The sequence below is a fragment of the Hyla sarda genome, chromosome 8 (genome assembly GCF_029499605.1).
Source record: "Hyla sarda isolate aHylSar1 chromosome 8, aHylSar1.hap1, whole genome shotgun sequence".
Taxonomy (NCBI): domain Eukaryota; kingdom Metazoa; phylum Chordata; class Amphibia; order Anura; family Hylidae; genus Hyla; species Hyla sarda.
In genome coordinates, this window is record NC_079196.1 from 226116696 (window position 1) to 226141778 (window position 25083).

The 25083-nt window shown below is 49.5% G+C and overlaps 3 protein-coding genes across 8 annotated transcripts in view; 2 read left to right on the forward strand and 1 right to left on the reverse strand.

Moving 5' to 3' along the window:
- The window catches only part of DUSP14 (dual specificity phosphatase 14), a 33694-nt gene extending 26519 nt beyond the window's left edge, over positions 1-7175 (forward strand). For all 4 annotated transcript variants that reach the window (XM_056533892.1, XM_056533890.1, XM_056533894.1 and 1 more), the window contains exon 3: positions 5375-7175. In XM_056533892.1, the coding sequence (XP_056389867.1) occupies positions 5454-6113 (660 nt within the window). In that variant the 5' untranslated portion in view covers positions 5375-5453 and the 3' untranslated portion in view covers positions 6114-7175. The remainder of the gene's footprint in view (positions 1-5374) is intronic.
- A 2122-nt stretch (positions 7176-9297) lies between these two features.
- On the reverse strand, positions 9298-18852 carry HIRIP3 (HIRA interacting protein 3). The gene is made up of 7 exons (XM_056533889.1): positions 18720-18852; positions 14963-15083; positions 14756-14882; positions 11831-13365; positions 11591-11750; positions 11411-11509; positions 9298-11117 (listed from the first exon to the last, which is right to left on the reverse strand). The coding sequence occupies exons 1-7, from the start codon at positions 18836-18838 to the stop codon at positions 10924-10926; spliced, it is 2355 nt and encodes a 784-aa protein (XP_056389864.1). The 5' UTR covers positions 18839-18852; the 3' UTR covers positions 9298-10923.
- Positions 18853-18934: 82 nt separating this feature from the next.
- Positions 18935-23839, forward strand: INO80E (INO80 complex subunit E). Of its 3 annotated transcripts, none has more exons than XM_056533897.1 (8): positions 18935-19065; positions 19696-19777; positions 20208-20278; positions 20363-20415; positions 21036-21111; positions 21852-21945; positions 22242-22370; positions 22472-23839. In XM_056533897.1, the coding sequence occupies exons 2-8, from the start codon at positions 19697-19699 to the stop codon at positions 22682-22684; spliced, it is 717 nt and encodes a 238-aa protein (XP_056389872.1). In that variant the 5' UTR covers positions 18935-19065; position 19696; the 3' UTR covers positions 22685-23839. The 3 variants fall into 3 exon arrangements, with proteins under 3 accessions (XP_056389872.1, XP_056389874.1, XP_056389873.1); XM_056533898.1 differs by lacking the exon at positions 18935-19065 and adding an exon at positions 19143-19440; XM_056533899.1 differs by lacking the exon at positions 22242-22370.
- Positions 23840-25083: the final 1244 nt, after the last annotated feature.

The window sequence follows — 25083 nt, forward strand, 5'->3', positions numbered from 1 at the left end:
CCTTATTACACCCCCCCCAGATCCTGTACATGTGATACTCCTTATTACACCCCCAGATCCTGTACATGTGATACTCCTTATTACACCCCCGGATCCTGTACATGTGATACTCCTTATTACACCCCCCCAGATCCTGTACATGTGATACTCCTTATTACACCCCCCCGATCCTGTACATGTGATACTCCTTATTACACCCCCCCCCCAGATCTCTGTACATGTGATACTCCTTATTGCACCCCCCCCAGATCCTGTACATGTGATACTCCTTATTACACCCCCCAGATCCTGTACATGTGATACTCCTTATTACACCCCCCCAGATCCTGTACATGTGATACTCCTTATTACACCCCCCCCAGATCCTGTACATGTGATACTCCTTATTGCACCCCCCCCCAGATCCTGTACATGTGATACTCCTTATTACACCCCCCCAGATCCTGTACATGTGATACTCCTTATTACACCCCCCCCAGATCCTGTACATGTGATACTCCTTATTACACCCCCCCAGATCCTGTACATGTGATACTCCTTATTACACCCCCCCAGATCCTGTACATGTGATACTCCTTATTACACCCCCCCAGATCCTGTACATGTGATACTCCTTATTACACCCCCCCAGATCCTGTACATGTGATACTCCTTATTACACCCCCCAGATCCTGTACATGTGATACTCCTTATTACACCCCCCCAGATCCTGTACATGTGATACTCCTTATTACACCCCCCAGATCCTGTACATGTGATACTCCTTATTACACCCCCCAGATCCTGTACATGTGATACTCCTTATTACACCCCCCAGATCCTGTACATGTGATACTCCTTATTACACCCCCCCAGATCCTGTACATGTGATACTTCCTTATTACACCCCCCAGATCCTGTACATGTGATACTCCTTATTACACCCCCCCAGATCCTGTACATGTGATACTCATTATCACACCCCCCCAGATCCTGTACATGTGATACTCCTTATTACACCCCCCAGATCCTGTACATGTGATACTCCTTATTACACCCCTCAGATCCTGTACAGGTGATACTCCTTATTACACCCCCCCCCCGGATCCTGTACATGTGATACTCCTTATTACACCCCCCAGATCCTGTACATGTGATACTCATTATCACACCCCCCAGATCCTGTACAGGTGATACTCCTTATTACACCCCCCCAGATCCTGTACATGTGATACTCATTATCACCCCCCCCAGATCCTGTACATGTGATACTCCTTATTACACCCCCCGATCCTGTACATGTGATACTCCTTATTACACCCCCCCAGATCCTGTACATGTGATACTCATTATTACACCCCCCAGATCCTGTACATGTGATACTCCTTATTACACCCCCCCCCCCAGATCCTGTACATGTGATACTCCTTATTACACCCCCAGATCCTGTACATGTGATACTCCTTATTACACCCCCCCAGATACTGTACATGTGATTCTCCTTATTACACCCCCCCCCAGATCCTGTACATGTGATACTCCTTATTACACCCCCCCGATCCTGTACATGTGATACTCCTTATTACACCCCCCCCAGATCCTGTACATGTGATACTCCTTATTACACCCCCCCAGATCTTGTACATGTGATACTCCTTATTACACCCCCCAGATCCTGTACATGTGATACTCCTTATTACACCCCCCCGATCCTGTACATGTGATACTCCTTATTACACCCCCCCCCCAGATCTTGTACATGTGATACTCCTTATTGCACCCCCCCCCCAGATCCTGTACATGTGATACTCCTTATTACACCCCCAGATCCTGTACATGTGATACTCCTTATTACACCCCCCCAGATCCTGTACATGTGATACTCCTTATTGCACCCCCCCCCCAGATCCTGTACATGTGATACTCCTTATTACACCCCCCCAGATCCTGTACATGTGATACTCCTTATTACACCCCCCAGATCCTGTACATGTGATACTCCTTATTACACCCCCCAGATCCTGTACATGTGATACTCCTTATTACACCCCCAGATCCTGTACATGTGATACTCCTTATTACACCCCCCCAGATCCTGTACATGTGATACTCCTTATTACACCCCCCAGATCCTGTACATGTGATACTCCTTATTACACCCCCCAGATCCTGTACATGTGATACTCCTTATTACACCCCCCAGATCCTGTACATGTGATACTCCTTATTACACCACCCCCCCAGATCCTGTACATGTGATACTTCTTATTACACCCCCCAGATCCTGTACATGTGATACTCCTTATTACACCCCCCAGATCCTGTACATGTGATACTCCTTATTACACCCCCCCCCCCCGGATCCTGTACATGTGATACTCCTTATTACACCCCCCAGATCCTGTACATGTGATACTCATTATCACACCCCCCAGATCCTGTACAGGTGATACTCCTTATTACACCCCCCAGATCCTGTACATGTGATACTCATTATCACCCCCCCCAGATCCTGTACATGTGATACTCCTTATTACACCCCCGATCCTGTACATGTGATACTCCTTATTACACCCCCCCAGATCCTGTACATGTGATACTCATTATTACACCCCCCAGATCCTGTACATGTGATACTCCTTATTACACCCCCCCCCCCCAGATCCTGTACATGTGATACTCCTTATTACACCCCCAGATCCTGTACATGTGATACTCCTTATTACACCCCCCCCAGATACTGTACATGTGATTCTCCTTATTACACCCCCCCCCCAGATCCTGTACATGTGATACTCCTTATTACACCCCCCCGATCCTGTACATGTGATACTCCTTATTACACCCCCCCCCAGATCCTGTACATGTGATACTCCTTATTACACCCCCCCAGATCTTGTACATGTGATACTCCTTATTACACCCCCAGATCCTGTACATGTGATACTCCTTATTACACCCCCCCGATCCTGTACATGTGATACTCCTTATTACACCCCCCCCAGATCCTGTACATGTGATTCTCCTTATTACCCCCCCAGATCCTGTACACGTGATACTCATTATTACACCCCCCAGATCCTGTACATGTGATACTCATTATTACACCCCCCCCCAGATCCTGTACATGTGATACTCATTATTACACCCCCCCCCAGATCCTGCACATGTGATACTCCTTATTACACCCCCCCAGATCCTGTACATGTGATACTCCTTATTACACCCCCCAGATCCTGTACATGTGATACTCATTATTACACCCCCCCCCAGATCCTGCACATGTGATACTCCTTATTACACCCCCCCAGATCCTGTACATGTGATACTCCTTATTACACCCCCCAGATCCTGTACATGTGATACTCCTTATTACACCCCCCAGATCCTGTGCATGTGATACTCATTATTACACCCCCCCCCAGATCCTGTACATGTGATACTCCTTATTACACCCCCCAGATCCTGTACATGTGATACTCCTTATTACACCCCCCCAGATCCTGTACATGTGATACTCCTTATTACACCCCCAGATCCTGTACATGTGATACTCCTTATTACACCCCCCAGATCCTGTACATGTGATACTCCTTATTACACCCCCCAGATCCTGTACATGTGATACTCCTTATTACACCCCCCCAGATCCTGTACATGTGATACTCCTTATTACACCCCCAGATCCTGTACAGGTGATACTCCTTATTACACCCCCCCCCCCCCGGATCCTGTACATGTGATACTCCTTATTACACCCCCCAGATCCTGTACATGTGATACTCATTATCACCCCCCCCAGATCCTGTACATGTGATACTCCTTATTACACCCCCCGATCCTGTACATGTGATACTCATTATTACACCCCCCAGATCCTGTACATGTGATACTCCTTATTACACCCTCAGATCCTGTACATGTGATACTCCTTATTACACCCCCCAGATCCTGTACATGTGATACTCCTTATTACACCCCCCGATCCTGTACATGTGATACTCATTATTACACCCCCCAGATCCTGTACATGTGATACTCATTATCACCCCCCCCAGATCCTGTACATGTGATACTCCTTATTACACCCCCCCAGATCCTGTACATGTGATACTCATTATTACACCCCCCAGATCCTGTACATGTGATACTCCTTATTACACCCCCCCCCAGATCCTGTACAGGTGATACTCCTTATTACACCCCCCCCCCCCCAGATCCTGTACATGTGATACTCCTTATTACACCCCCCAGATCCTGTACATGTGATACTCCTTATTACACCCCCAGATCCTGTACATGTGATACTCCTTATTACACCCCCCCAGATACTGTACATGTGATTCTCCTTATTACACCCCCCCAGATCCTGTACATGTGATACTCCTTATTACACCCCCCCGATCCTGTACATGTGATACTCCTTATTACACCCCCCCCAGATCTTGTACATGTGATACTCCTTATTACACCCCCCGATCCTGTACATGTGATACTCCTTATTACACCCCCAGATCCTGTACATGTGATACTCCTTATTACACCCCCCCGATCCTGTACATGTGATACTCCTTATTACACCCCCCCAGATCCTGTACATGTGATTCTCCTTATTACCCCCCCAGATCCTGTACACGTGATACTCATTATTACACCCCCCAGATCCTGTACATGTGATACTCCTTATTACACCCCCCCAGATCCTGTACATGTGATACTCCTTATTACACCCCCCAGATCCTGTACATGTGATACTCCTTATTACACCCCCAGATCCTGTACATGTGATACTCCTTATTACACCCCCCAGATCCTGTACATGTGATACTCATTATTACACCCCCCCCCCAGATCCTGTACATGTGATACTCCTTATTACCCCCCCCAGATCCTGTACATGTGATACTCCTTATTACACCCCCCCAGATCCTGTACATGTGATACTCCTTATTACACCCCCCAGATCCTGTACATGTGATACTCCTTATTACACCCCCCCAGATCCTGTACATGTGATACTCCTTATTACACCCCCCAGATCCTGTACATGTGATACTCCTTATTACACCCCCCAGATCCTGTACATGTGATACTCCTTATTACACCCCCCAGATCCTGTACATGTGATACTCCTTATTACACCCCCCAGATCCTGTACATGTGATACTCCTTATTACACCCCCCAGATCCTGTACATGTGATACTCCTTATTACACCCCCCAGATCCTGTACATGTGATACTCCTTATTACACCCCCCAGATCCTGTACATGTGATACTCCTTATTACACCCCCCAGATCCTGTACACATAACGCCCCTTATAACACCCCCCCCCATAGATCTACCAGCCCAGCGCTCCTTTTATAATGCTCCTCTCTTGTTTTTATCGTTGTAGTTTGCCAAAACTGATCGATAGGAGCGACAGAAGATCTGCTGTGCGCCCCCGTTTCCCGACCTTCAAGGATCCCCTCTATATGCCCCTGCAGTTGCCTGCCATGAATTTCCGCAGTCACCGGCTCCTACGCCGATCTCCTCCATCGCCCCCGACTCTCTCCACCAAACCCACTGCTGTCGGGGGGGCCTCGAGCACCGGCCTGTCCAGCCTGGGCAACATAGCTCAGATCAGCCCGTGCCTCTACCTCTCCAGCGGGAACGCGGCGGGCAGCCGGCAACTCGTTTACTCTCGCAATGTCACCTGCATTGTGAACGCCACGCTCGAGATCCCTAACTCCAACTGGCCGGACGTAGACTACATCAAGGTGCCAGTCCCAGACTTACCCCACGCCCCCCTGGCCCTCTACTTTGATTCTGTGGCAGACCGTATCCACCAGAACGGAAAAAGAAACGGCAGGACATTGGTCCACTGTGTGGCGGGGGTCAGCCGCTCGGCCACGCTTTGCATCGCGTACCTGATGAAGTACCACCGCCTGTCCTTACTGGATGCCCACCAATGGGTTAAAACTAGGAGGCCAGTGGTGCGGCCCAATGCTGGGTTCTGGCAGCAGCTGATACAGTACGAGAAAAAGCTTTTTGGCAAAAACACGGTGAGGCTGGTACCATCTCCGCTAGGACTCATCCCAGATATATACGAGAGGGAAACCCGGAACCTGATCCCTGTCTGGGGCTTCAGATGAAGTCGCTGCGGCTGCTACATGGACTAAGGACAACTGCTGGTGCTATAATGTATCGGCGCACAATAGACAATGGACACTTAAAGGGCCGGTACAGTCTTCTAAGAGTAAAGCATGATGGAAGTCTCTGCAGCTTTCTCTGTTTTTCAGTTCCTCACTACTGTCATATCTCTGCTAGATGTCTGTGAATATCAACACTAATTTACATCTTTAAAAAAAATCAGTAAGGATGTTCACAGTTAAGGGTTTGTTGCAGTGTATCAGTCCTGACAAACCTTTTTATTTTTTACGTAAAACCTCAGCAGCCCATAATGGTCTCCTCTCTTGAACTCCAGGCTCATAGCTTTTACCTAGTTCACTATGTGGCTGGAAATACTACAACCCCCAAAGGCTGTCAAGGTCATGATGGGAGTTTTTATTTTTGAGACAGCTAGAGTCATAGATTGAGAACACTGGGCTTAGAGCAGCATTTCCCAAACCAGTGTGCCCTAATCTATTGCAAAACTACAACTCCCAGCATACACTTCATAGACTAGAGTACTGGGACACTACACACTCCCCCTCCGGGAGGTCATGCCCAGTGTATATAGGACAGTGTTTTCCAAACAGCAAGCTTCAGGTTGTTGCAAAACTTTTAATTTTGCCACAGCTGGAGGCACACTGGTTAAACACTGGCTTAGGCTGGGTTCACATGTTTTTTCCCCATATGGGAGCGCATGCGGCAGGGTGGAGCTAAAAACTTGCGCTCCCGTATCCCTGCATATCCGCTCCCGTATGTAATTCATTTCAATGAGCCGACCGGAATGAAACATTCGGTCGGCTCACTTTTGCCCCGTATGCGCTTTTCCCCCCAACCTAAAACTGTGGTCGACCACAGTTTTAGGTCCCGTTGTAAAAGCGCAAGTTTTTAGCTCCCCCCTGCGCATACGGCGCTCCTGTATGGGGGAAATTGTAAACCCAGCCTTAGTGTAGGGTGGTTACAATTTTAAAGGGGTACTCCGGTGAAAACCTTTTTTCTTTTAAATCAACTGGTGGCAGAAAGTTAAACATATTTGTTAATTACTTCTATTAAAAAAATCTTAATCCTTCCTGTACTTATTAGCTGCTGAATACTACAGAGGAAATTCTTTTCTTTTTGGAATGCTCTCTGATGACATCACGACCACAGTGCTCTCTGCTGACATAATAATAATGCTTTATTTATTGTTGTCCTTAGTGGGATTTGAACCCAAGTCAGCAGTGCTAACCACTGAGCCACCATGCTGCCCTTAGCATACATCTGCTATGCATGGTTGCTAAAATGGACAGATGTCAGCAGAGAGCACTGTGCTCGTGATGTCATCAGTGTTCCAACAAGAAAGGAATTTCCTCTGTAGCATTCAGCAGCTAATAAGTACAGGAAGGATTAAGATTTTTTTAATAGAAGTAATTTACAAATGTTTAACTTTCTGCCACCAGTTGATTTAAAAGAAAAAAGGTTTTCACCGGAGTACCCCTTTAACAGTAGTTCAGCTTAGGCCAAGTGTACAGCGGAGGTGGTCATTGCCAGTGTTCTGCTCTGTTACAGAAAAAAAGGCAATGACGCTTGATAGACCCCACTGACCGATAACAGGTTTTGTATTGTCGATAGGAATAACGTATCGCACTCTGCACGTTAAGGCTGGGGTTCCACGCGGCTGGAAAAAAAAAAAAAAAAATGCCCATAGTATAGGCGACTTCTCTTTGGCATTTTAACGCCTGTTATCTTCGAGTCATGTGACTCAAGCAATTCATAAAAAGGGGCAACGCACACATGAGCAGATTCCACTGGAAGAAAGTCTGAAATTTGAATTTCAGCTGCAGAATTTTTCCACAGCATTTACTGCGCTGCAATTATAAAGTTGGGTTACACACTGGGCTTGAATAGGCCCCCCGGCTGTGTTCACAAGGAGAAATTTCTAAGCGGAATTTGGTGGTAATATTCTGCTCAGAAGTTGATTTTAATGGGATTCTACTGCACTGTGCACGTGGCGAAATTTCCACAGCAGAAGTCATATAATCTTGCATAGGACTTCCACAAAATCCTTAGATTGAACACACAGTCTAGGGCAGCAATTAAAAATAATTATATATATTCTAAATATATATACCGTATTTATCGGCGTATAACACGCACTTTTTAGGCTAAAATTTTTAGCCTAAAGTCTGTGTGCGTGTTATACGCCGATACCCCCCCAGGAAAGGCAGGGGGAGAGAGGCCGTCGCTGCCCCCTTCTCTCCCCGCCTTTCCTGGGGTCTAGAGCGCTGATGTCGGCCCTTTTCACCCCCTGGTTATCGACAGCCAGGAGGAGAGAAGGGGCAGTGGCACCCATTGCCGGCGCCGCTGCCCCGTTGCCTCCCCCCATCCCCGGTGGCATAATTACCTGAGTCGGGTCCGCGCTGCTCCAGGCCTCCGTCGTTGCTATGCGCTGAACGGCGCGGCACATGACGTCAGAGCGCCGCGCCGTGCATAGAAACGACGCCGGTCCCCAGCATCGTTGCTATGCACGGCGCGGCGCTCTGACGTCATGCGCCGCGCCGTTCAGCGCATAGCAACGACGGAGGCCTGGAGCAGCGGAGCAGCGTGGACCCGAGCAGCGCGGACCCGACTCAGGTAATTATGCCACCGGGGATGGGGGGAGGCAACGGGGCAGCGGCGCCGGCAATGGGTGCCGCTGCCCCTTCTCTCCCCCTGGCTGTCGGCGCCGCTTCTCTCCCCCTGGCTATCGGCGCCGGCACCGATAGTCAGGGGGACAGAACGGGCAGCGGCGCCGATAACCAGGGGGTGAAAAGGGCCGACAGCAGCGCTCTAGACCCCAGGAAAGGCAGGGGGAGAGAAGCGGGCAGCGACGGCCTCTCTCCCCCTGCCTTTCCTGGGGGTATATCGGGGTATACACGCGCATACATGCACCCTCATTTTTTCATGGATATTTGGGTAAAAAACTTTTTTTACCCAAATATCCTTGGTAAAATGAGGGTGCGTGTTATAGGCCGGTGCGTGGTATACCCCAATAAATACGGTATATATATTTTCTAAATATATATTTATTATAAATATATACTTGTTATAAATATATATATTATTTCTATCATAGAAAATACACATTATAAATCAAAATATATTATAAATTAATGAAAATATATATTATAAATTAAATATATATTAATTATAAATTTATATTTATTGTAAATTAATATAAATATATATTTATTATAAATTAATGAAAATATATTATAAATATATATTTATATATTATAAATTAATATAAAAATAATTCTCTCTCTTTTCATACATCCCTATTGATTCCCAGCTAACATCTGGCTGCAGAGTTAAAAAAAATAAAATAAAACTAAAGTGGAATTCTAACCTTGTTCCTGTCAAAAATGATTGTTTAGGATATAACATTTGCTTCCATTCACTGAGAGCAAGCAGAGATCCAGAGAGGAGGGATGAGAGGGGCTGAAACACATCAATTAGCGGTTGTAGCGCCTTCCATTCTCTACAGAAGACTGCGGCTCCGGTACCTACGATATAGAGTTGATTTTATTTTTCCTGTGTGGTGGTAATGAAGGACGGCGCCGTCGCCGCTTATTTTTAATCACGAAGATGACTATAGAAGTTGTCTCCCTAATCTGTGTGCTTACCAGCTGTTGCAAAACTACAACTCCCAGCATGCCCGGACAGCCAACGGCTGTCCGGGCATGCTGGGAGTAGTGGTTTTGCGACAGCTGGTAAGCACACAGGTTGGAGGAAACACTAATTTTAGAGGACACTTCTCTATAGGATCCTTATTTTTCAGCCGCGGCTGTGATGCACATGTATATTTCTGAATAAAAAGAAAAAATATATAATAAATTTAACAAAAAATAAAAATATAAATCAGTGTGAAAAATTTTATTTACAGCAAAAAATTTAAAAAAACAAAAAAAAGACAAAACACACAAAAAAAAAACTGATAAAAAGACAATGCAACGAGACTGACCATAGGTGGAGGAGAGGGACAGAATGGCGCGTGATCACTAAGGAAGTGACCGCCGGCTTCGGCCGTGTTCACACTTCGCAGATTTGTGGCATTTTACAAAATCACAGTCGTGCAATTTTGGAAAGTGCTGGAAAAAAAAATAAAGCTCAAAATGAATACAATACAACTGCAAAGTGTGAACACATTTCTAATCAAATTATCCGGGAAGTGTTGACATCATAGACCAGGGTTTCCAAACCAGGGTGCCTCCAGCTGTTGCAAACCTACAATTCCCAGCATGCCCGGACAGCCAAAGGCTGTCCGGGCATGCTGGGAGTTGTAGTTTTGCAACAGTTGGAGGCACAATATTTGGAAAACACTGTCCTATATATATATAAATATAGGTGCTGGACTTTACTTTCCAGAGGGGGACTATGTAGTGTCCCAGTTTTTATACATAGTTTATGTGACTCCATGGCTACATACTGCTTGGACAGCCAAAGGCTGTCCAGGTATGCTGGGAGTTGTAGTTTTGCAACAGTTGGAGGCACAATATTTGGATAACACTGTCCTATATATAAATATAGGTGCTGGACTTTACTTTCCAGAGGGGGACTATGTAGTGTCCCAGTTTGTCTATATAGTGTATGTGACTCCATGGCTCCATACTGGGACTTGTAATTTTGCAAAAGAGAGATCCCAGTCTGCTGCTAGTTCTATTCTCATCACAGCGGGCGATTTTCTTGGCACGGGTCAAAGATGTCTCCAGTTAACTTAAATTTATTTTTGCTCCTTTAAGTCCAATGTCCATGAGACTGGAGAGATTAGATCCTTCAGTCGCTCTCCCCGTCATCACTGATGATCCCCTTTAAGTTGGACCATTCCATTGGCCTCTTTTTGCGGGGTGGTCCTTCTTCCCCTTCAGAGTCAGATCCCACAGTTTTCCGGTAGGGGGAAGAGGAGGCAGCGGCTCCGTGCCTTGGGGACGTCTTATAAGGGTTCCAAGTGTTTCGGCGTCGGGGTCGTCCTGCAGGAGAGATGGTACAAATGGTATGATCTAAAAAGAGTGCAAACACTACAGCTACAAGAATGCAGTGCATTGATAATAATGAGGGTTATATCAGTACTGGAGGAGCGGCTGATATCAGTCACATGATGTAATGTCTCCGTATTTGGTCACATCTGAAATGGCTGATAACAGGGAGCACATCATTGTGTAGAGTACAGGGCCCCTTTAAGAGTTCTATTAGTACACAGACATAGTGGCACTACAGGGTGTACAGACCGCTTGCTCAAGATCTCGCTTCCCCGTAGACTCACCAGCTGTCTCTATGATGTTGCTGGTGTCCAGTTCCGCCAGCTCGGCCGCCTCCTCTCTCTTCAGCCGCACCACTCTGCATTTCTCCAGTGACGGTTGCCCTGCAGGGAACGATCAGGATCAGCGCCATCACATCAGTTGCTCCCCAGACCTGCAGCCGCCCCCTCCCCCCAGTTGCTCACCTTTCACCCCCAGGTCCTCCAGCTCCTTCTTCAGCACCTCCACCATGGACTTCACAGAGCGACAGTTCTGAAACAGCTTTTTGTAGTTGCGTCGGGCCCCGCAGGTGAGGATGTACTTCTTAAGGCGCAGGATGGAGGGGTGCTCCTCCTTAGAGGCGCTCTGTAAGACAGGAGGGAAAGGTCTCGCACAGTCTCCTCGCATCCCATTCCCCCCCCCCCCCGATCCTGCGCTAACCTTACCTGCTTCTTGTCTCCCTTCCCTTTGGGGCTGGGCTCCTCTGAGGAATCGCTGTCTCCTCCATCTTTTCCTTCAGTTTTCTTCTTCGCTCCTTCCTCGTTGCTCTCCTGGGAGTCACTTTCCTCTGGGGCGGACTTCTTCTCAGGGGCGGTCTTCTTCTTGGGGGCGGTCTTCTTCTCTTTCCCCTTACTGGCTGCTGTCTTGGGTTTCTTTGCCGCCTTCTCGTCATCACTATCTGCACTCAGGTCACTCTCGTCGTCCTCACTATTTGAAGCCTTCTTACTGTCACTCCCTGGCGCTCTCTTTCCTACGCTCTCTTCTTCACTCTCCTCACTGCTGTCTTTTTCGGAGGCCGCGCTCTTTTCCTCCTCACTATCATCGTCTTCATTTGATGGCTGTGCCTTTTGTGCACTCTCTTTCTTTGGAGTCTCTCTCACTGTTGCTCTCTTCCCTGCACTCTCTTCCTCTTCACTATCGCTGTCTTCATTTGATGACGCACTATTCTCACTGTCACTGTCTTTCTTCTTTGACGCTCTCTTTCCTGCAGGTTCTTCCTCCTCCTCACTATCACTGTCTTTCTTGGCTTTTTTCTTGGGCGCTCTTTTTCCTGCACTCTCCTCCTCACTGCCTTTCTTCTTGGATGCTCTCTTTCCTGCACTCTCCTCCTCCTCACTATCACTGCCTTTCTTGGCTTTCTTCTTGGGCGCTCTTTTTCCTGCACTCTCTTCCTCGCTTCCTTTCTTCTTGGACGCTCTCTTTCCTGAACTCTCTTCCTCCTCCTCCTCACTATCACTGTCTTTCTTGGCTTTCTTCTTGGGCGCTCTCTTTCCTGCACTCTCTTCCTCCTCCTCCTCACTATCACTGCCTTTCTTGGCTTTCTTCTTGGGCGCTCTTTTTCCTGCACTCGCTTCCTCGCTTCCTTTCTTCTTGGACGCTCCCTTTCCTGCACTCTCTTCCTCCTCCTCCTCCTCACTATCACTGTCTTTCTTGGCTTTCTTCTTGGGCGCTCTCTTTCCTGCACTCTCCTCCTCGCTGCCTTTCTTCTTGGGCGATCTCTTTCCCTTCACTTGAGGTTTCTCCTTTCCTGCCTTTTTCTTAGCCCCAGATTCTTCCTCGTCGCTCTCGCTGTCCGACTCATTTTTCAGAGGTCTCTTAATCGCGGCCTTGACTTTCCTATTTCCACCCCCGCTGGCAGCCTCTTTTTTCTTGTGTATGGGCGCAGTCTCTTCCGCCTCACTGTCTGATTCCATGTTCTGCGGTCTCTTACCTGCGGCGGATTCATTCTCGCTGCTGGACTCACACACACTCTTTTGTTTGCTGGCAGTCTCTGTATTCTGATCTGTCTCTTCCTCCGAGCTGTCTTGAACGGTCTCTTTCCCTCTTTTGGGTGTGGTCTTCACCTTCCTCTTTGACCCTTCTCCTCTCTCCTCCGTTTTCTCCTTTGTGGGGGTCTTGGACCCTTGGGCCTCGGGGGAGCTCCCGGACAGTCTCTTGCTGTCTCTCTGCTCGATCCCAGAATCCTCTTCAGACTCATTATCTGCAGGAGACACAGAGTTACCCCAGCTGTCTCTTACCTGCAGCGATCCATATCTCATCCTGAGCCTCCTGGTTCATGAACACAATGTTAGAGCGGCAGTGAGGACTGATCAGGGGGAGCTCGTTCTGTGCGGGCGCCAACATGGCGGCATCTGATCTATTATTAGCCGCGGGCGTCAGCGCTCGCCCTGTTATTACCGTCATCCTGCTCCGCGCTGTAATGAACCGTTATTACTAGGAGACGGATCACCAGGCAGAGTAATGGGGGAACGTTAACCCCTCACATCCCTAGAGTCATTCACAATAAAAACCAGCAGCTGCTCTATACTAATACTTATCATCTTAAACCTATCACAGCTGAGGGTTTGTTACCATTGTAACCGATGCATCTTTTACTGATCACATGACAACATAGACTACATGTTCAACGCAACAAATCTATTATACATGTGACTCTCCTGCAAGACTACAACCCCCAGCATGCCCGCTGACGGAAATAACTGTGACCCCTCCAATACTGCCCCTGTGGTCTGCAATAGTAACTGTGACCTCTCCAATACTGCCCCCTGTGGTCTCCTCTAGTAACTGTGACCCCTCCAATACTGCCCCCTGTGGTCTCCTCTAGTAACTGTGACCTCTCCAATACTGCCCCCTGTGGTCTCCTCTAGTAACTGTGACCTCTCCAATACTGCCCCCTGTGGTCTCCTCTAGTAACTGTGACCCCTCCAATACTGCCCCCTGTGGTCTCCACTAGTAACTGTGACCTCTCCAATACTGCCCCCTGTGGTCTCCTCTAGTAACTGTGACCTCTCCAATACTGCCCCCTGTGGTCTCCTCTAGTAACTGTGACCTCTCCAATACTGCCCCCTGTGGTCTCCTCTAGTAACTGTGACCCCTCCAATACTGCCCCCTTGTGGTCTCCTCTAGTAACTGTGACCCTCTCCAATACTGCCCCCTGTGGTCTCCTCTAGTAACTGTGACCCTCTCCAATACTGCCCCCTGTGGTCTCCTCTAGTAACTGTGACCTCTCCAATACTGCCCCCTGTGGTCTCCTCTAGTAACTGTGACCTCTCCAATACTGCCCCCTGTGGTCTCCTCTTGTAACTGTGACCTCTCCAATACTGCCCCCTGTGGTCTCCACTAGTAACTGTGACCCCTTTAATGCTGGTATATAGGGTCTTTACATATTAGAAATAAGAGTCTATCCATCATGGTACTTAACTCCCTGAGAACACTTGGGTGAAGCCATCTGGACCCGCTGATCTTTATTTCACATGGTGCTGTCCTTGTTCCTGACATGTAGTAGGGCGTTTACCGTATCCCTCTAATAGCGCCCGCCCCCCCCTCTAGCTGTCACATGACCAGTCAGGTGATCAGTAGGTGTCACTTACCATCTATCTGCTTGCGCCTCTTCCCCGGGGGCTCCTTGCCCTCTGCCCCCTCAGCCCCGTCGCTCTCCTGTCGCCCCCTCTTCTGCACCTTCATGATGAGGGGCTCATCATCACTGTCATCCTCCTCCTGCAAGAGGCCACACAGGAAAGGGTTAAGACAATGATCACATGAGCAGCCGCAGGTAGCCCCTCCTCTCCGCTCCCCACCTGCATCCTCAGCAGCTCCTCCTCCACAATCTTCTTAAGGATCTGCCGCTCCTGTGAGGACAGCGCCGAGCGACCGCAGTGAGCGAGGAACCGGGAGCGAACCGAGGACTGAGACAGGACGCTGCGGAGAGAAAACGGGAAGAGGACATGTGACTGCTCCGCCCCGTGATGTCACACACTGTATACAGGCTCCGCCCCCGTGATGTCACACACACACACACACACAGACTGCATACAGGCTCCGCCCCGTGAAGTCACCCACACACTGCATACAGGCTCCGCCCCGTGAAGTCACCCACACACTGCATACAGGCTCCGCCCCGTGAAGTCACCCACACACTGCATACAGGCTCCGCCCCGTGAGGTCCCACACACTGCATACAGGCTCCGCCCCGTGAGGTCACACACACTGCATACAGGCTCCGCCCCGTGAGGTCACACACACTGCATACAGGCTCCGCCCCGTGAGGTCAAAAACACTGCATACAGGCTCCGCCCCGTGAGGTCACACACACTGCATACAGGCTCCGCCCCGTGATGTCACACACACTGCATACAGGCTCCGCCCCGTGATGTCACACACACTGCATACAGGCTCCGCCCCGTGAGGTCACACACACTGCATACAGGCTCCGCCCCGTGAGGTCACACACACTGCATACAGGCTCCGCCCCGTGAGGTCACAAACACTGCATACAGGCTCCGCCCCGTGAGGTCACACACACTGCATACAGGCTCCGCCCCGTGATGTCACACACACTGCATACAGGCTCCGCCCCGTGATGTCACACACACTGCATACAGGCTCCGCCCCGTGATGTCACACACACTGCATACAGGCTCCGCCCCGTGATGTCACACACACTGCATACAGGCTCCGCCCCGTGATGTCACACACACTGCATACAGGCTCCGCCCCGTGATGTCACACACACTGCATACAGGCTCCGCCCCGTGATGTCACACACACTGCATACAGGCTCCGCCCCGTGATGTCACACACACTGCATACAGGCTCCGCCCCGTGATGTCACACACACACTGTATAAAGGCTCCGCCCCGTGATGTCACACACACACTGTATACAGGCTCCGCCCCGTGATGTGTCACACACATACTATACAGGCTCCGCCCCGTGATGTCACACACACACACACTGTATACAGGCAGCGCCCCGTGATGTCGCACACACACACTGTACACAGGCAGCGCCCCGTGATGTCACACACACACTGTACACAGGCTCCGCCCCCGTGATGTCACACACACACACTGTACACAGGCTCGCCCCCGTGATGTCACACACACACACTGCATACAGGCTCCGCCCCGTGATGTCACACACACACACTGCATACAGGCTCCGCCCCGTGATGTCACACACACTGCATACAGGCTCCGCCCCATGATGTCACACACACTGCATACAGGCTCCGCCCCGTGATGTCACACACACTGCATACAGGCTCCGCCCCGTGAGGTCACACACACTGCATACAGGCTGCGCCCCGTGATGTCACACACTGTATAAAGGCTCCGCCCCGTGATGTCACACACACACTGTATACAGGCTCCGCCCCGTGATGTCACACACACACTGTATACAGGCTCCGCCCCGTGATGTTACACACACACTGTATACAGGCTCCGCCCCGTGATGTCACACACTATATACAGGCTCCACCCCGTGATGTCACACACTATATACAGGCTCCCCCCCATGATGTCACACACACTGTATACAGGCTCCGCCCCATGATGTCACACGCACTGTATACAGGCTCCGCCCCGTGATGTCACACGCACTGTATACAGGCTCCGCCCCGTGATGTCACACACGCTGTATACAGGCTCCGCCCCGTGATGTCACACACGCTGTATACAGGCTCCGCCCCGTGATGTCACACACGCTGTATACAGGCTCCGCCCCGTGATGTCGCACACACTGTATACAGGCTCCGCCCCGTGATGTCACACACACTGTATACAGGCTCCGCCCCGTGATGTCACACACACTGTATACAGGCTCCGCCCCGTGATGTCACACACACTGTATACAGGCTCCGCCCCGTGATGTCACACACACTGTATACAGGCTCCGCCCCGTGATGTCACACACACTGTATACAGGCTCCGCCCCGTGATGTCACACACACTGTATACAGGCTCCGCCCCGTGATGTCACACACACTGTATACAGGCTCCGCCCCGTGATGTCACACACACTGTATACAGGCTCCGCCCCGTGATGTCACACACACTGTATACAGGCTCCGCCCCGTGATGTCACACACACAGTATACAGGCTCCGCCCCGTGATGTCACACACACTGTATACAGGCTCCGCCCCGTGATGTCACACACACTGTATACAGGCTCCGCCCCGTGAGGTCACACACACTGTATACAGGCTCCGCCCCGTGATGTCACACACACTGTATACAGGCTCCGCCCCGTGATGTCACACACACAGTATACAGGCCCCCGCCCCGTGATGTCACACACACAGTATACAGGCTCCGCCCCGTGATGTCACACACACTGTATACAGGCTCCGCCCCGTGATGTCACACACACTGTATACAGGCTCCGCCCCGTGATGTCACACACACTGTATACAGGCTCCGCCCGGTGATGTCACACACACTGTATACAGGCTCCGCCCCGTGATGACACACTGTATACAGGCTCCGCCCCGTGATGACACACTATATACAGGCTCCGCCCCGTGATGACACACTATATACAGTCTCCGCCCCGTGATGACACACTATATACAGTCTCCGCCCCGTGATGACACACTATATACAGTCTCCGCCCCGTGATGTCACACACACTGTATACAGGCTCCGCCCCGTGATGTCACACACACTGTATACAGGCTCTGCCCGTGATGTCACACACACTGTATACAGGCTCCGCCCCGTGATGTCACACACACTGTATACAGGCTCTGCCCCGTGATGACACACTATATACAGGCTCCGCCCCGTGATGTCACACAAACTGTATACAGGCTCCGCCCCGTGATGTCACACACACTGTATACAGGCTCCCCCCTGTGATGTCACACACACTGTATACAGGCTCCGCCCCGTGATGTCACACACACTGTATACAGGCTCCGCCCCGTGATGTCACACACACTGTATACAGGCTCCGCCCCGTGATGTCACACACACTGTATACAGGCTCCGCCCCGTGATGTCACACACACACTGTATACAGGCTCCGCCCCGTGATGTCACACACACTGTATACAGGCTCCGCCCCGTGATGACACACTATATACAGGCTCCGCAGAATGATGTCATACAATATACAAATACAATGACATTATATAAAAGCTGTCCACTGATGTCACACTGCTCTGTACAAATGATGTAATGTGTGCAGGATGACATCATACATACAATCTCCACAGTCATACAATATACTGTCCATAGTGATGTCATAACCTAATACACACACTGCATAGTGACATCATACCCCTCTGTACACAGTGATGTCATGGACTGCAGTAAATGATCTGCAGTGTATGACGTCACAAAGATACATAGAGATAAGACCGTCATAAGTCAACTCTCAGTGACGTCACTGACAATGTTTCCACCTCTTAAAGTGTCACATGGTGCCTTGACGTCATACAACTCATTTGTGATGTCTGACTCGCATATAGGAGTGACTGGGTGATTATGATGACGTCACCCGGACAGCCTCCTCATGATGACGTCATCCTTCCCCCGTATTTCCCCACCTGAGGTCCGGGCTCCGCTCGAAAAGCCCCCGGGTGAAGAGCCGCATCTCCCGCTCCACATCTCCCGCCATGTTTAAACCAGCACCTCCGGGATACAGGCCCCGCCCCCGGGCGCTCATTAGTCCGAAACCGTCCGGCGGCTCCTTATTGGTGGACGGCGGTCGGTTCTTAGACTGGGTGATTCTGAATGGAGGACGCGAGACTCCGCCCACAACGTCACAAGAACCGCAGCCATATTATCGGAGTATCAGCGCACTATCATGGCGACAAGTCACTCTGTGGTATGAGCCCGGAACAGGAAGTGACGTTACATTACTATAGGGCGGGGCTTATCCTTGGAAACGAGGTAAGAGTAACTACAGCGATATACTAAACGAACAACGACAAGTCCCAGCACGCCTACTTTATAGTAGGATTTATCCGGTAGGGCACACTGGGATCTGTTGTTCTCCAAGACAAGCTGAAGAGCGCGTTAACCATAGCAACCAATCACAGCGCCGCTTTCATTCTCCAGAAGACCTGCTGAGAAACGAAAGAAACGATTTGATTGGCTGTGATGAGACTTGTAACCCATAGAAACCAATCACAGCGCTTCTTGTAGCCTCCAAAGCACTGCTGAGAAATGAAAGCAGAGACCTGATTGGCTGCAGGGAAACATATGACCCATGGCAACCTATCACTGCGCTGCTTGTATCCTCTTAAAGGCTGCTGGGAAATGAAAGTAAGAATCTGGCTGCTGGGAGACACGTGTCCCTTAGCAACCAATCGCATCACTACTTGTTTTCTCCAAAGGGCTTCTTTAAAATGAAAGCAGGAACGTGATTGGCTGCTGGTAGACGTGTGACCTGTAGCAATTAATCACAGAGCTGCAGAGGAATGAAAGCAGGATTCTGATTGTTTACAGGGAGAGCATGCTGGGAGATGTAGTTCTGCTCCTACTGACTCTTTCCTTTTTTTTTTTGTTTCTTTGATGCAGGATGAACGGTCAGGCTGACGGCGAGGTGGATTATAAGAGGAAGTACAAGAACCTCAAACGCAAACTCAAGTTCCTCATCTACGTGAGTGAGCGAAGGGGGAGGGGTAGTGATATCAGGGCCCCGACCTCTGTTTGCTAAACTACAACTCCCAGCATGCCCGGACAGCCAACGGCTGTCCGGGCATGCTGGGAGTTGTAGTTTTGCAACAGCTGGAGGCACCCTGTAAATGACAAATCAGTAAATATCGTATGCTCAGTGCATATGAGCGTGCATACCACCACTAACCGCCGGACTCTCCCATCAAATACTCACTATCGTTAATCTCTATAGGGTTCCTTATATACAGAGATTACAGCGGTTCATGGTGATATGCATGCTCATATGCATTGAGCGTACGGCATTTATTGATATGTTATTTGCAGCTAACAGGAAAGCAGCAGAATGTTGAGCGCAGCTCTGGAGGTGACTACAGTGAAGCAGATGCTGACTGTTGGGCTTCTTGTGTCTCTAGGAGCAGGAATGTTTCCAGGAGGAGCTGAGGAGGGCCCAGAGGAAGCTTCTGAAGGTGTCCAGAGATAAGAGGTAATAGTGCACGCTGCAAAGCATTGTGGGAGGTTGAATGTCGCCCTCTCCTCATGCCCTGCCCCCTTCTCTTCTTTCCGCTAGCTTCCTATTGGACAGAATCCTTCAGTATGAGAACGTGGATGACGACTCGTCAGGTACGTGAGATCAGCTGCAGCCAGCGACAGGAGGGACAACGGAGGGTCTTCGATAAAGAATGGTAGAACTTTATGGAATGGGATGAAACTAATGGGAGGCTGGGATAGATCCTGACAGGAGGGACAACGGAGGGTCTTCGATAAATAGTGGTAGAACTTTATGGAAGGGGATGAAACTAATGGGAGGCTGGGATAGATCCTGACAGGAGGGACAATGGAGGGTCTTCAATAAATAATGGTAGAACTTTATGGGATGAAACTAAGGGGGGGCTGGGATAGATCCTGACAGGAGGGACAACGGAGGGTCTTCGATAAATAGTGGTAGAACTTTATGGAAGGGGATGAAACTAATGGGGGGCTGGGATAGATCCTGACAGGAGGGACAATGGAGGGTCTTCAATAAATAATGGTAGAACTTTATGGGTTGAAACTAAGGGGGGCTGGGATAGATCCTGACAGGAGGGACAACGGAGGGTCTTCGATAAATAGTGGTAGAACTTTATGGAAGGGGATTAAACTAATGGGGGGGGGCTGGGATAGATCCTGTCAGGAGGTGGGACTTAGCGGCTTGTGAGGTGTTTCGGGTTCTTTCCAGTAGGAGTAACTGAGTGTTCTTACAGATTCTGATATGACGGCGTCTTCAGAGAACAGCGACACGGAGGGAGGACGTGATACCAGCACCCCCACTGCCAAGAGGTGAGACCAGAGGGGGGCGCCGGTGTAATGATACTGCTGGTAAAACATGTACTGTGTAATACTCCTCACAGCTGGAGGTTTGTTACAATTGTATCTATAGGCAGCTCAAACCTTTTTCCTGTCCTCATTGTTTTGTTATAGTGCATCACTCTTGAGTTTAAGCAGAGTAATTATCTGGACTGGGTACAAATGTAACAAACCCTCAGCTGTGGGAGGCCGAAGTCTGGCCGGGCATGCTGGGAGTTGTAGTCTTGCATCTGCAAGATGCACCCTGGTTGGGAAACAGTCTAGACTGATACATTGTAATAAACAATCGGCACAGGACAGAGATTTTAACAGTTCATGGTGATATGCACGCTCATATGCATTGAGCATACGGCATGTATCGTTATGTAATTTACAGATGGAACAGGATTATACATAGATCTTTACATGTTCCAGTGACATCCAGAGCTGCACTTGCCATTCTGCTGGAATCCCACAATGCATTGCAGCATTGAAAGTGACCAGTGCGCCTTTGGCTGTTGCAAAACTACAACGTCCAGCATGCCCGGACAGCCGTTGGCTGTCCGGGCATGCTGGACGTTTTAGTTTTGCAACAGCTCGAGGCCCATCGATTGGGAACCACTGACATAACTATGATACACTATTTGGACTAAAGGGCTGGGACACTACACGTTCCCCCTCCGGAGTCTATACTGATACATTGTAACAAAGCTATGTTCTGATGTCTCCTGCAGGAAGCGGAGTCCATCCACAGGCCCGGCCTCCCCTCCCCCATCCTCCTCCTCGGGCCTCTCTCTACACGCGTCCGGGGGCCCCTACCTGAGCGCAGTGAGTATGGTCCCCGCCACAGCCAATCACGTTCTTGCTCTTTACTGTCGCTGTGTACGCTCTATGATTACATAGTCTGTATTCTATGTTGGGATTTGTAGTTATACATGAAGCAGATTTATCTTCTTAGGGGGGGTGGGGTGGTTTTATTGGCTGTACGGCCGTCATATTGGTGTAGATTTTGTCGCATTACTTCACCCACACCCCTCCTCCCCCTGATCTTTTTTTTTTTTTCCTCCCTCATCCCATTTCATAATTTGTGTTTTCCCCTCCCCCCGTCCCCCCCGTTCCATCAGATGAGCTCACCCCCCTACACCCCGTTCCCCTCGGAATACCTGGCTCCTATCCCCAACTCCACGTCCCCCAAACCCGAGCGAGTCAAGAGAGACAGAAAGAACCGCGGGGTTAAGCCCAGGAAACCTAAGGTACCGGTGAGACCAGCTTGTGTGTGTGAGCGTGCCACGCCGACCACCATGGCGCCACACCTAACCATCTCTCTTCTTTTTTTCCCCCCCCCCTGCACCAGATCGCCCTCAGCTCGCCCTCCGGCCACCTGCCCTTCAGCCCCCGCTCGTCCGGCCTTCCCCCGCTGTCCTCCTCCAGCAAGCACGCCCCACCCCCGCCCATCCTCAGCACCGTCCCGCAGCAGATGTTCAGCGATGGAGGGGAGGGCAGTGGAGAAGAGGGGCCTCTAGATGGAGATGAGGAGGACGATCTGGTTATAGATATCCCCGAGTAATAATGCTGGGACCGACCAATGGATTGTTCGCAAGTTATTCTTTGTGTGTGCAGCGCTATAGTCTTCTCCAGTAGTGCCGCAATCAGATCTAATTCTCCCCTCCACCCGAGAAGGACGATGTGGTCCTAGACACCTTGAATAATACCGTTGGCACCACCCAATGGATTGTATGTGAGTTTTCCTGTGTATGCGGCACTAAAGCCTTCTCCAGCAGTGCCGGCCATCCCATCTATTACACTGATGGTTTGTGTGAGTTCTCCTGCGTTTGTGGCACTAGATTCTTCTCCAGCAGTGCCACAATCAGATCTAAATCTCCGCTCCACACAAGGTTGACGATCTGCTCATAGATGTCCCTGAGGAATTTGGCCAGGACCAACTAATAGTGATCCTGCCAGTGCCGCACTAAATTCTTCTCCAGCAGTGCCGTCTATCAGTTCTAATTCTCCGTTCCACACGAGGACAACGATCTGGTCATAGATATCGCTGAGTAAGGCTGGGACTGACTAAAGGGTCTTATGTGAGTTCTCCTGTGTGCGACACTAAAGTCCTCTCCAGCAGTGCCGCAATCAGATCTAATACTCTGCTTTACACGAGGAGGACAATCTGGTCATAGACATCCCTGAGTAATAAACTCGGGGCGGCCTAAAGGATTGTATGTGACTTCTGCATGTTCGGCACTGAAGCCTTCTCCAGCAGTGCCGTCTATCAGTTCTAATTCTCCGTTCCACACGAGGACGACGATCTGGTCATAGATATCGCTGAGTAAGGCTGGGACTGACTAAAGGGTCTTATGTGAGTTCTCCTGTGTGCGACACTAAAGTCCTCTCCAGCAGTGCCGCAATCAGATCTAATACTCTGCTTTACACGAGGAGGACAATCTGGTCATAGACATCCCTGAGTAATAAACTCGGGGCGGCCTAAAGGATTGTATGTGACTTCTGCATGTTCGGCACTGAAGCCTTCTCCAGCAGTGCCGTCTATCAGTTCTAATTCTCCGTTCCACACGAGGACGACGATCTGGTCATAGATATCGCTGAGTAAGGCTGGGACTGACTAAAGGGTCTTATGTGCATTATCCTGTGTGCGACACTAAAGTCCTCTCCAGCAGTGCCGCAATCAGATCAGGACAATCTGGTCATAGATAGAGATGAGCGAATTTACAGTAAATTCGATTCGTCACAAACTTATCGGCTCGGCAGTTGATGACTTATCCTGCATAAATTAGTTCAGCTTTCCGGTGCTCCCGTGGGCTGGAAAAGGTGGATACATTCCTTGGAAAGAGTCTCCTAGGACTGTATCCACCTTTTCCAGCCCACGGGAGCACCTGAAAGCTGAACTAATTTATGCAGGAAAAGTCATCAACTGCCGAGCCGAGAGGTTCGTGACGAATCGAATTTACTGTAAATTTGCTCATGTCTAGTCGTAGACATCCCTGAGTAATAAACTCGGGGCGGCCTAATGGACTGTATGTGACTTCTGCACGTTCGGCACTAAAGCCTTCTCCAGCAGTGCCGGCAATCCATTCTATTACACATTCTCACCCACAGCTGAGGTGTCGGCACAATGTAGACCCTCTAGTTCACTGTTTCCCAACCAGGGTGCTGAAGGCCGTCCGTGCATGCTGGGAGTTGTAGTTTTGCAAGACCCTTCTGCCTTGTCCAAATATTTTTTCTCGGTGCATTTTGTAATGTGTTAGTGCATCTTGCAGCGCCACCTGGTGTCTGCTTTGTAGCGCTGCACTCAGATTAAACCCTGCACCTGCTGCAGCATCTGTGTTTGTTTGTTTTTCGGAGTCATGACTGGATAAAGCCGGAAAACCGAGGATTTTATGTTTTTGGGCATCTGTGCTGATCATAAAGGAACAGTGTCCTCAAAATATATATTTTCCATGTTTTGACGAGTGATACGTGACTACTCTGTGTAATAAAATGTTTCCTGTTTTTCATGATGTCGTTCTTTATCGTCTCTCCATGTAAACTACATCCTGTCTGAGGGCGCAGGTAAAAAAAATAAAATAAAAAAAGCGAAAGAAAGTTTCGTTACTGTAACTGGATCATGTGACCTGCAGAAAATCAGTGTATAATGTGTCAGAGGAAGGGGGTCAGTCCTGGGTCAGCTGATATACTGTGAGCTACAGGATGACATCATCACCTATCAGACCCGTCCCCCTTCAACTCTATCTGTATACTGCTGCTGCTATCTCTAAAAGATCAAGATATATAGTAGTTATATACCTCCCCTATCTGTATACTGCTGCTATCTCTATGGGGTTAAAATATACACACTGCTTAAAAAAAATAATGTGAACACTTAAACACCACAATGTACCTCCAAGTCACTGACACTTCTGTGAAATCCCACTGTCCACTCAGGAAGAACACTGATTGACAATCAATTTC

What these genes read in the sequence shown, in the direction of transcription:
- HIRIP3 (XM_056533889.1), bottom strand. Translation starts at nt 18,838, where the DNA reads ATGAGCGCCCGGGGGCGGGGCCTGTATCCCGGAGGTGCTGGTTTAAAC. An exon ending in AGGAGCTGCTGAGGATGCAG is followed by an intron (nt 14,883 to 14,962) that starts GTGGGGAGCGGA and finishes GGCCTCTTGCAG; the next exon opens with GAGGAGGATGACAGTGATGA. An exon ending in GGAGGACCTGGGGGTGAAAG is followed by an intron (nt 11,510 to 11,590) that starts GTGAGCAACTGG and finishes CGTTCCCTGCAG; the next exon opens with GGCAACCGTCACTGGAGAAA.
- INO80E (XM_056533897.1), top strand. Translation starts at nt 19,697, where the DNA reads ATGAACGGTCAGGCTGACGGCGAGGTGGATTATAAGAGGAAGTACAAG. An exon ending in CGTGGATGACGACTCGTCAG is followed by an intron (nt 20,416 to 21,035) that starts GTACGTGAGATC and finishes GTGTTCTTACAG; the next exon opens with ATTCTGATATGACGGCGTCT. An exon ending in AGCACCCCCACTGCCAAGAG is followed by an intron (nt 21,112 to 21,851) that starts GTGAGACCAGAG and finishes TGTCTCCTGCAG; the next exon opens with GAAGCGGAGTCCATCCACAG.